The sequence below is a fragment of the Erythrolamprus reginae genome, chromosome 9 (genome assembly GCF_031021105.1).
Source record: "Erythrolamprus reginae isolate rEryReg1 chromosome 9, rEryReg1.hap1, whole genome shotgun sequence".
In the NCBI taxonomy this organism is placed as follows: Eukaryota; Metazoa; Chordata; class Lepidosauria; order Squamata; family Dipsadidae; genus Erythrolamprus; species Erythrolamprus reginae.
This window is the reverse complement of record NC_091958.1, coordinates 12909529-12921842: the sequence shown is the minus strand read 5'-3', so window position 1 is coordinate 12921842 and position 12314 is coordinate 12909529. Positions and strand designations below refer to the sequence as shown.

At 39.7% G+C, this 12314-nt stretch overlaps 1 protein-coding gene across 2 annotated transcripts in view; it reads left to right on the top strand.

Annotated features, from left to right (window-relative positions):
- Nucleotides 1-12314, top strand: part of SLC7A10 (solute carrier family 7 member 10) — a 61394-nt gene that overhangs the window by 35766 nt on the left and 13314 nt on the right. For both annotated transcript variants that reach the window (XM_070760329.1, XM_070760328.1), the window contains exon 2: nucleotides 7153-7357. Coding sequence is in view for 1 of the 2 variants with exons in the window: in XM_070760328.1 (XP_070616429.1) it covers nucleotides 7153-7357 (205 nt within the window). In the remaining variant the exon portion in view is untranslated. The remainder of the gene's footprint in view (nucleotides 1-7152; nucleotides 7358-12314) is intronic.

Sequence of the window (12314 nt, the reverse complement as noted above, 5' to 3'; positions counted from 1 at the left end):
GCCCCATGTAGAGAGCATTACAGTAGTCGAACCTCGAGGTGATGAGGGCATGAGTGACTGTGAGCAGTGAGTCCCGGTCCAGATAGGGCCGCAACTGGTGCACCAGGCGAACCTGGGCAAACGCCCCCCTCGCCACAGCTGAAAGATGGTTCTATAATGTGAGCTGTGGATCGAGGAGGACGCCCAAGTTGCGGACCCTCTCTGAGGGGGTCAATAATTTCCCCCCCCCCCCAGGGTAATGGAAGGACAGATGGAATTATCCTTGGGAGGCAAAACCCACAGCCACTCCGTCTTATCCGGGTTGAGTTTGAGTCTGTTGACACCCATCCAGGCCCCAACAGCCTCCAGACACCGGCACATCACTTCCACTGCTGCTTAACATGTGCTTAAAAACTTCCAGTGGTGGAGCATTCACAACTTCTGGAGGCAAGCTGTTCCACAGATTTATTGTTCTGTCAGGAAATTTCTCCTTAGTTCTAGGTTTCTTCTCTCCTTGTTTAGTTTCCACCCGTTGCTTCTTGTTCTACCCTCAGGTGCTTTGGAGAATAGGTTGACTCCTTCCTCTTTGTGGCAGCCCCAGAGATACTGGGACACTGCTATCATGTCTCCCTGGTCCTTCTTTTCATTAAACTAGCCCCCGGTACCCTCGTAATCTTTGTTGCTCTTCTGGATATCATAATAATAATAATAATAATAATAATAATAATAATAATAAGAAGAAGAGGAGGAGGAGGAGGAGGAGGAGGAGGAGGAGGAGGAGGAGGAGGAGGAGGAGGAGGAGGAACAAGAACAGGCCATTAGAACAAATGCTGTCAAAGCCAGAATTGAAAAATGAACAGACGATCCAAAGTGCAGACTCTGTAAAAAAACAGATGAAACAATCAATCACATACTCAGCTGCTGCAAAAAGATCGCACAGACTGACTACAAGCATAGACATGATGCTGTGGCACAGATGATCCACTGGAACTTGTGCCGGAACTACCATTTACCAGTGGCAAAGAACTGGTGGGATCATAAGCCCGAAAAAGTGGTCGAAAATGAGCAAGCAAAACTACTGTGGGACTTCCGACTTCAGACTGACTGAATTCTGAAGCATAACACACCAGACATTGTGATCGTGGAGAAAAAGAAAGTATGGATCATCGACATCGCAATCCCAGGAGACAGCAGAATTGAGGAGAAGCAGCTAGAGAAATTAGTGAAATACGAAGATCTAAAAATCGAGCTGCAACGACTCTGGCATAAACCTGTGAAAGTGGTCCCAGTGGTACTTGGCACGCTGGGCGCAGGGCCAAAGGATCTCAGCGGACATTTGAAAACCATTGGAATTGACAAAATCTCCATCTGTCAATTGCAAAAGGCCGCTTTACTGGGATCGGCAAACATAATTCGCCGCTACATCAGGTGCTTGGGAAGCGCCTGACTGGTGATGAAATACGAAATCCAGCATAGTGATCTCGTTTGCTGTGTTGTACTGACATAATAATAATAATAATAATAATAATAATAATAATAATAATAATAATAATTTTAAAAGCCATGCTTATTCATTGAAACAAAAGAACATGAGCACCACTAAACTCAAACCATTTGTGTTCTCTTTTCTCCAACCAAGTATCACTCACTTATTGTAAGTGGCTACACTGTAATGGACAATCATGTTTTCTGTTGGAGATCATCTAAGGTCTTCTTCGCCTTGGCAGTGTTACAGAGAGTTATGAATGATTGGGTCTGGAATGATTGACGGTGGAATTTCTCAAAACCATTGGGAACAAAAAGTGCTTTCTTTAAGATCAAATGTTCCCAACTGCTGTGTTTGCCAGTTCTACCCATACCCACCTAGCTTGGCTTTGAGAATATTAACAAAGTATTTTTGAACAAAGAAAATATTGTTGCTTTATTTGTGTTCAGTTGGTTGGTTATAATCAACAACAGAGACAGTTAAATTCTGATTAAAACATATGAACAAATGTGTCTAAATCTATATTGGCCTTATAAGGTCTGACCCATTTCTTGCCTGCTCAAAATTTTTGAATATCTAAGCTGGACTTATTGTTTGTCGTAGCGAAGAGTGTGGCAACTAAACTTTTATCAACATCAAACCATAACAAACATTAGATTCCATTTTCCTCAGAATTACCGGACTCCATAGTGTCATCCCCAAACCCCCAACACTTTACCCTTAGATTATCTACGGTTGACCTATCCAGATTCCTAAGAGGTCAGTAAGGGGCGAGTACAAGTGCACTAGAGTGCCTTCCGTCCCGTCCTATTTCTCTCCTATATCTCCTATACCTTTCTTCTATTCCTATATCTCTTCTTCTATTCTTTCATTGATATGTTCTATTCCTATACCTTCTTTTCTATTATTTCTTAGATATATTTTACTATGAGTATCTCCTCTATAACCTTCATCATGTATTTTACTATGTGTATATAGATATATACCCACTAAAACCCTCATTGTGTATTGGACAAAATAAATAAATAAAAATAAATAAATATATTTAGGAACAGACAAGCTTATTTAGGGCTGGTAAAAGTTGACACTATCTTGATGGCACATAATCAATCAATCTTATTTAGAAGACGGAAACTTAACCTCGAATATCCCTGTTTCATATGGAGTATGGGTCCCCTTGCTGCTCAAAATCTCGATTGTTCAACTTGATGTTCCTCGGGAAAATACTAACCTTTTCATTGTAATATAGGGCAGTTTCTTTGTGGCTACTCATGATAAATGGCTTGGCATGCAAACCAAGTGTGGTTTCTTCAATAACCATGGTTAATGAGACCATGCCAACAAGCCACTCCAAGATGCTCCAAGATGCTTTATTCCTTTGACCTAATGCTATCCCTTTAGCAAACGTATCAGGCTTTCATTGCAAATACTTGGAATCATGACAATTTTTCTGCGCATCTTCTTGTTGTCTTTGCCATTTGACTTTCTCTTGTTGAGTCTCAACTGATTCCACCCCCACTCCAATTAGGAGTTATTTATTATATTATATTATATTATATTATATTATATTATATTATATTATATTATATTATATTATATTATATTATATTATTATATTATTTTGTCAAGTATGTATTGGTAGTATACAAAGATATAACAATGTTTATATACATGATACTAGTAAGAGAGAAACATTAGGACAGGGGACGGAAGGCATGCTAGTGCACTTATACATGCCCCTTAGTGACCTCTTAGGAATCGGGAGAGGTCAACAGTGGACAGTCTAAGGGTAAAGTCTTTGGGGGTTAGGTGATGATACTACAGAGTCAGGTAGTGAGTCCCATGCATCAACTACTCAGTTACTAATGTTGTATTTCCTGCATTCGAGTTTGGAGCTGTTTACTTTAAGTTTGTATATGTTGTGTGCTCATGCGTTGTTGTGATTGAAGCTGAGGTAGTCGTTGACAGGAAGGACGTTGTAGCAGATGATTTTATGGGCTGTAGTCAGGTCGTGTTTAAGGCGACGTAGTTCTAAGCTTTCTAAATCCAGGATTGTAAGTCTAGTTGCGTAGGGTATTCTGTTACGAGAGGAATGGAGGGTTCTTCTAGTAAAATATCGCTGGACATTTTCTAGAGTATTTATGTCCGAAATGCGGTGTGGGTTCAAGACAGATGAGCTGTATTCAAGGGTATGCTCTGATTACCAGTGTGAGTTTACCGGAGCAGAAGCTACCTAGGATTAGGTGAACAACTCTTGAAGCCTTTTTGGTGATGTTGTTGCAGTGGGCTTTGGCACTTAGGTCATTTGATATGACAAAAAAACAGGTTACAAATAAAATTAGAAAAAAGAGATTGCATATTTTTTAAAACTTAGCTTCAACATGATAATGTTTTTTACTAAAAGGCTGTTGTTGGGGGTTAGCCAAGTCTTCTCCTGCTTCCTTAGCATCTCCTTATATAACCCATGACCTTGAAAAGAAACATCGGAACCAATTGGCCCATCTCTCCTTTTTGTTTTCAGAATCCCACTTATTCCGTTTATGCTGCTCTTGCCCTACGCTCTGGAATTTCCTCCGGTTTCCTCCGACTAGTTTAGCATTCTGACCAAGGTGACAGTCTTCCTTAGAGAAAGGTCTTCTGAATGTTAATTAGATTCTCCTTTGGTCGGGTCTAAAGGCTTTGCCAAAGAAGCCATTTAGCTACAAGGTTAAAATTCTCTTTACGGCATGCAGCTATAAGATAAGAAACAAACATTGAGAAAAAAGAGAGTAAGAAAGGGGGGAGAGATCAATAGGCCTTATACTAAAAAAAAAAGCATACAAATCAAATCAAATAAATAAGTAAATAAGTAAGTAGGTAAATAAGTAAATAAATAAATAAATAAATAAATAAAATAGACAGACAGACAGACAGACAAATAAATAAATAAATAAATAAATAAATAAAAATTGTAAACCTGGATTTTGAGGTTTTTAAAAAAATTATTACTTTAATAATTTGGTTTTCTTAGACATTTTTGTTTACTGGATTCAAGGTTTAGGGCAGTGTTTCTCAACCTTGGAAGTTTGAAGATGTGTGGACTTCAACTCCCAGAATTCCCCAACCAGCAACGCTGGCTGGGGAATTCTGGGATTTGAAGTCCACACATCTTCAAACTGCTAAGGTTGAGAAACACTGGTTTAGGGAGTGATGGCTTAGTGGGTCCATGTGATACTTGTTTATTCTTCTCCAAAGAGTTTAGGAAAAAAAAGTGGTTTTTGGAAACACCGTAGAAGATGAATAGGTTGCCAACATAATCCTATTTTCATCTCCAACTCGCTGAAGGAGAAATAATTCAACCTAACACTTGCGTATAATTGAAGGTCTTACATGGAGCATGCAAACAAATGAGAAAAATCCTTTATTGGCTTGGGATAATGTCTAAGACATCTGAGTTTGCCAACTTTCAGAAGTATTTGTGTTGTTGGCACAAATGATGACTAGGGACAGGCACAACCGTAAAATGAGATTAACATAATACATATTACACTAAGAGGCAGGCAATCTTTTGATGGTTATAGCCACAGTGGGTTTATTTCTTTTCGACACATTGAGGGTGAAACATGCTTTTTTTTTCCAACTAATCTGGCCTGCGTTTACACTGGGGAGCAGCAATGTTTGTTGTCTTAAATCTGTGACTTCTTTTCAACTGACGTTTGGCCTCTGGATCCAAAAATAACCACAGTTTTTGTCTATCATGTCAACTTTTTAAGCTACAGGATACCCTCCAAAGTCATACAAATTGTGCATACAAAGGAAAGGAAAAACTTACCCAATATACTGTTTACAAAGATTAATTTTATTCATACAAAGGCTATAATAGTTACTGCAAGTTAAATTGTGTTCATACAAAGAGTTGGTTTTTTATCGATTGGTAATTATGCATATTAAGTTTTAAACATTTTCACTTATAGCTTTTTCTGGAGTGTTTAATCTGTGGACCTTCTCGCTTGATGCTCCAACAATAGTCAGCCATCCCATGTACATCTTGATCCTGTGTCTCCATGACCTTCAAATCTTGGTGTAATTGCTCACCCGGCTCATCACTGACTGCAAACCAGCAGGCCTAATTATCTAGCATCTTCTTTAAAACTTCCAGTCTTGGAGCATTCACAACTTCTGGAGGCAAGCTGTTCCACTGATTAATTGTTCTAACTGTCAGGAAATTCCTCCTTAGTTCTAAGTTGCTTCTCTCCCTGATTAGTTTCCACCTATTGCTTCTTGTTCTACCCTCAGGTGCTTTGTAGAATAGGTTGACTCCTTCTTCTTTGTGGCAATCCCTGAGATATTGGAACACTGCTATCTTGTCTCCCCTGGTCCTTCTTTTCATTAAAGTAGCCATGCCCAGATCCTGCAACCGTTCTTCATATGTTTTAGCCTCCAGTCCCCTAATCATCTTTGTTACTCTTCTCTGCACTTTTTCTAGAGTCTCAACATCCTTTTTGCATCGTGGTGACCAAAATTGAATGCAGCATTCCAAGTGTGGCCTTACCAAAGCCTTATAAAGTGGTATTAACACTTCACGTGATCTTGATTCTATCCCTCTGTTAATGCAGCCTAGAACTGTGTTGGCTTTTTTGGTAGCTGCTGCACACTGCTGGCTCATATTTAAAGGGTTGTCCACTAGGACTCCAAGATCCCTCTCACAGTTACTACTGTGCAGTGATGGGCTACCAAAACTTTTACTACCACACTGTGGGCATGGCTTATGCATTTTGTTTCAACATCTTTCAGTGCAAATTGGGTGCTCTGGGGTAGAGCTCCAAATTTTGCTACCGGAACTGTGTTCCTGACTGTTCCTGTAGGAGCATATCATTGCTACTATGATACCTTCCATTGACACCTTCCAAGGTGGTTTCCTGTCCACGTATTGTTGTATTTGGTTTTGGGCCCGCTACTGCCCCAAGGACTGCGGGGGTGGATGTGGGTGAATCCTCCCAGTGTCAGAGGCCTGTTTTACTGCCGACTGCTTCAGACAGCGAAGCGTCTGAATTAGGGAGCAATTCATCCTCCTCCTTATCTTTGCTGGACTCAGATGAAGAAGCATTCATTGATGTACGCAGCCACAGAGCAATGACTAGGAAAGAGCAGCTGCGGAAATACTTCAGGAGATAAGAGAGTTTCACCAGTGGTTGGGTGTGGTTCAACTAATTGGGGCTGCCGTTAAATTGGCAGTGTTTTGGCTGCAGAAATGTGGAGGTTTATCCATTCGGTGACAGTGGAAGTGGCTTTCGTCTCCAAGGACTCTCTTTGCTTTGATACCAGGACTCTGAACTTAAACCATAGTCAAACATGTGAGTTTGAAAACATTTGAAGGAGAGTGGCTGTGATGTCTTCACAGCTACTTGTTAATTGCTTTGTGTTTGTTTATTGTTTTTCACCGCATTCAATTCTGTTACTTTGAAGGTGAGCCCTTTGACTACCAAAAGGGGTTTTTGCTTCTACAGTACTTTGCTTTGGATAAAGACAGCGTTCTTGCCTTTTCACGTGTGTGTGTCTGATTTGTCTAACTTTGCAATTAATTGGGAGCTCGTGCTGTGAGCCAGGCAGAACACGTATGGCCCAGATTTTTCAAGGTCAGCTAAGATCTACTTGATGCCGAGTGTGAATGTTATAACCATATCATTTCACCTTTTTGTCTCTTTTAGGTAATATCATTGGTTCTGGCATCTTCATTTCACCAAAAGGAGTTCTTGAGCATTCTGGGTCAGTGGGACTCGCTCTCATCATATGGATACTTGGAGGTGGCATCTCAGCACTTGGGTCCCTCTGTTACGCTGAATTGGGAGTTACCATCCCAAAGTCAGGAGGTGACTACTCCTACGTCACTGAGATTTTCGGTGGATTAGTTGGGTAAGTGTGGCTTCAGGATCAGGGTGGATAGTAATTTTGTCACAAGGATTTCAAATCACAGCTGTGCATTTTATTTCATGCTCCTCTACAGAGCTAGTCTAAGCCACAACATGTTAGCGGTGTGCAATATTTTTCACTAGGAACTAACTTGGGATTGAGACCTCATTTGACTTTGGAACCCGCTGGTTGCTTCAAACATCTCCTCCCAAAACAATCTCTTGCATGGGGTTGTTGTCATGGGAACAAAATTAGAGAAGAACTCTGTGCCCACTCCAGTTCACAATTACCGTATTTTTCGGAGTATAAGATGCACATTTTTCCTCCTTAAGAGAGGCTTAAAATTCAGGCGTGCCTTGTACTCTGAATGTTGCTTTTTTCAAAGCTTTTTTTCCCCAGCCCTAGCTAGGTACTAACAAACCTTGCAGGTTCTTTCATTGTTACTCTCTGCAAATAATGTTTTCCAAGCCCTAAGTCTTTGCAGGGTTTTTTCATTGCTCTAACTTACTCTGAGTAAGTTTCTTTCCAGCCTTAAACAGATGCTAACAATGTTCCCACCTTTTACCAGCTTGCAAGCTCTTTCATTGTTACTCTCTGCAAAGAATGTTTTCCAAGCCCTAAGTCTTTGCAGGGTTTTTTCATTGCTCTAACTTGCTCCAAATAAGTTTCTTTCCAGCCCTAACCAGGTGCTAACGATGTACCCAGCTCTTACCCACTTGCAAGCTCTTTCATGGTTACTCTCTCTGAAGAATGTTTTCCAAACCCTGCCTTTGTAGGGTTATTTTGCATTGCTCTACTTGCTCCAAATTGCAAGTTCTTTCATTGTTACTCTCTCCAAAGAAGGTTTTTTAAAGCCCTAAGCAGGAGATAAAATAATGTGTAATTTTTCCTCCCCAAAAACTAAGGTGCGTCTTATACTCTTGTGCATCTTATACTCTGAAAAATACAGTATTATAAAATAAATCCATTGCAGTGTCCTATACTGTATCCTCTGTTGATTTTTGTAAAAGATTTATTTATTTATTTATTTATCTCACATAATAAATATAAAAACAAATCACACAGGACAAATCTAATATATTAAAAAGTACAACTAAAAACCCTATATATTACTCAGTCAGACAATCCAATCACACCATGCATCACATTTATGTAGGAGAAAAACTGGTAGAGCTGGGAAGAGGTGGAGTTAAGTGAGTCATCAGCCTGGAACTGTTATATTCTCACAAACAGTCCAAGTCCAACCCCTCTTGTATTCCATTGATCTTATCTGGCACAAATTTACTACTGAACTTTAATTGACTAGATACTCGGGTATAGGCTTGAGCCATAAATCTTCTAAACTGCCATTTAACAGTCCTGATTCTTTGTGCCCGACAATATGGCAAAAAGCTGGCATGCCTCTACTCTGAGTAGAGGCATTGGTAAGGGGGGAACAGCGGTATTTGAACCACCCCCCTCTTCTTTCAAACTTAAATTTCAATTTCACAGCAATTTTTTGAAGGCCCCCCAGGATCAGAGCTCACCAGCTGAGGATCCAAGCTTTAAACCAAACTTATTACGGCCCATGGTTCAGTAGCATCCACAACCATCCATTTTTAAAAGAAGAACATTGGGCTGGAACTCGCAGTCCCTACGGTGGGCATGGTGATACACCAAATGAAACGACTCTTTCATGTAGAATGCTTAGAAGCAGAAAAATCCAAAAGCAAGTTTATAGCCCCATTCTTTAGAAAATGGAGGCATTTTCTGAGTATATACTGTACACGGTGGTACCTCTACCTAAGAATGCCTCTACTTAAGAACTTTTCTAGATAAGAAACGGGTGTTCAAGATTTTTTTGCCTCTTCCTAAGAACCATTTTCCACTTACAAACCCGAGCCTCTGAAACTGTAACCGAAAAAGGCAGGGAGAAGCCTCCGTGGGGCCTCTCTGGGAATCTCCTGGGAGGAAACAGGGCCATAAATGGCAGGGAGAAGCCTCCATGGGGCCTCTGTAGGAATCTCCTGGGAGGAAACAGGGCCTCCACCCTCCCTGTGGTTTCCCTAATCGCACACATTATTTGCTTTTAAATTGATTCCTATGGGAAAAAATCTCTTATTCTTACAAACTTTTCTACTTAAGAACCTGGTTATGGAACGAATTAAGTTCGTAAGTAGAAGTACCACTATAGTGATACAGTACGTCCGTTCACTCTGACAGAATGGTATTTACAATAAAGGTTAAAAGGTTCCTTGGGGATACAGTGTTCCCTCGATTTTCGCGGGTTCGAACTTCGCGAATAGCCTATACCACGGTTTTTCAAAAAATATTAATTAAAAAATACTTCATGGTTTTTTCCCCTATACCACGGTTTTTCCCACCCGATGATGTCATATGTCATCACCAAACTAATAATTTTTTCAAATAAATAACAAAAAAAAAATTATTGTTAATAAATAATTATGTTTATAAATATCAGGATCACTAAGGGTCTTATTCAATGGTGAATACCAGTAATAATGGTGAGTAAATGGTTGTTAAGGGAATGGGAAATGGTAATTTAAGGGTTTAAAGTGTTAAGGGAAGGCTTGTGATACTGTCCATAGCCAAAAATGGTATATTTACTTCCGCATCTCTACTTCGCGGAAATTCAACTTTCGCGGGCGGTCTCGGAACGCATCCCCAGCGGAAATCGAGGGAACACTGTACTCCAAATGACTTAAAGAGCAGATGATGAAGGAAGGAAAAATAATATGTTCGCTTCAAAGGGTAGGACTACAGTTCAAGTATATATTATATTTTGTATGTTTGCAGAAATATATGAATATTTATTTCTGATGAAGGGAATTCTTCATAAGGATTTATGGAACCGTATAATTTCTTATGAATCCAGTGACCTGTGAATCAAAAACGATTTATTATATAACGGTGTAATTATTGTTTTGACACTTTGTCGTGTTTTATTGTTGTTTGCAACATAAAATTTGAAAGAAACAGAAGAAGAACATTTATTGAATTGCTATCTGATGGACTGTTCAAGATTCCTACAGCAGAGTCAGAGTGCTGGGTTTTGGGCAGACAAGCAGAAAACATCTGCATAAAGATTGGATTTGGGGAGGAAGGGAGGGCAAGTTTGGGCTGATAGATAAGCAGGACCTAAATTGTATTTATAGGAGCACAATAAGCTAGATTCCCTTTGAGGAAGATTGCTTGCGCACTCCGGGATTAAATGACAAACGCAACAAAAAGCAAGGTTTTATTCCTGCAACATCTGATAAATTCCAAAGCTCAGACCTGTCTAGAAATCAATGTTTATTGCAGCAAAAGAAGGGACCGAGTTTTAAATGGGAATAGAAAAAACTGAAATCGGTGACATTCGAAAATTCAACTTTATGGAGGAATTAATTCCCTCCTTCAGCCAAACATAATTCAAATCTTGCCTTTCTTTACAGAGCAAGGTTTTTACTGCAGTGCAAGACTCAATCTATACTGCTCAAAAATAATAATAAAGGGAACACTTAAACAAGAGAATATAACTCCAAGTAAATCAAACTTCTGTGAAATCAAACTGTCCACTTTGGAAGCAACACTAATTGACAATCAATTTCGCATGCTGTTGTGCAAATGGAATATTATTATTATTATTATTATTATTATTATTATTATTATTATTATTATTATTATTATTATTATTTATTAGATTTGTATGCTACCCCTCTCCGGAATAGTTGTGCCAATGAAATATTCAATGAGAATATTTCATTCATTCAGATCTAGGATGTGTTATTTGAGTGTTCCCTTTATTTTTTTGAGCAGTATATTTTCAGCGAGAGCTACAGTTGCTCTTGAGGTACACAAGCATTTTCTCCCAGTTAAATGGGCTTTGCAGGTTTTTAAACGCTTCAGAAATATAAATCATCTTTTCAAAACTCAAAAGAAGTGGTACAGGGAAACATAGGACGTAATAAAAGGGAGGGGGGGGTAACTTTCCCATTTGATTTGTATCTGAGCTCAGAAAATGTGTAACATGGGGGCAATTTTATTAACATTAGCAGACTAACTCCCAGATTCAAGGAATAAGGCATTTACGTTAGAAGTACAGATATCAAATCCTATCCTAACATTATGCTATATCAGTCAGCCACAATGCATGCTAATGTACATGTGCATTCCCACATCCATGCCCTCCCCTGTGCATGTACACTTCCCCCCACTGACCCCCCATGTGTGCACACCGGCCTTACAATCGAGTCCTGAAACCTGAGGACGGCAAAAAACGTCTGAAAGGGCCAACCAGACGTTCGGAAACAAACCTCCGGTTGGCCTGTTGAGCTGTTTTTCACCATTATCCAGCTTCAAGGAAGCTTCCTGAAGCTCTTAAGCATAAAACTTACCAGGAAAGACTTCATGAACTCAATCTGTATAGTGTGGAGGACAGAAGGAAAAGGGGAGACATGATCAAAACATTTAAATATGTTAAAGGGTTCAGAAGGGAAAGGGGGGACATGGCCGAAACATTTAAATATGTTCAAGGGTTAAATAAGGTTTGGGAGGGAAGTGTTTTTAATAGGAAAGTGAACACAAGAACAAGGGGGCACAATCTGAGGCTAGTTGGGGGAAAGATTAGAAATAACATGAGAAAATATGATTTGACTGAAAGAGCAGTAGATGCTTGGAACAAACTTCCAGCAAACGTGGTCAGCAAATCCACAGTCACTGAATTTCAACATGCCTGGGATAAACATCCATCCAGCCTAAGATAAAATACAAAAAATAGTATAAGGGGCAGACTAGATGGACCATGAGGTCTTTTTCTGCCGTCAATCTTCTGTTTCTATGTTTCTAAGCTGGGAGATTGCAAAGAAAAATGACCCAACAGGCCAACCAGAACTTCATGGGGTTTTCGCCGTCGCCTGGCTTCAGGAGGCTTCCCTGAAGCCTGGGGAGAGAGAGACAACAGCTGGAAAAAAAGACCGAA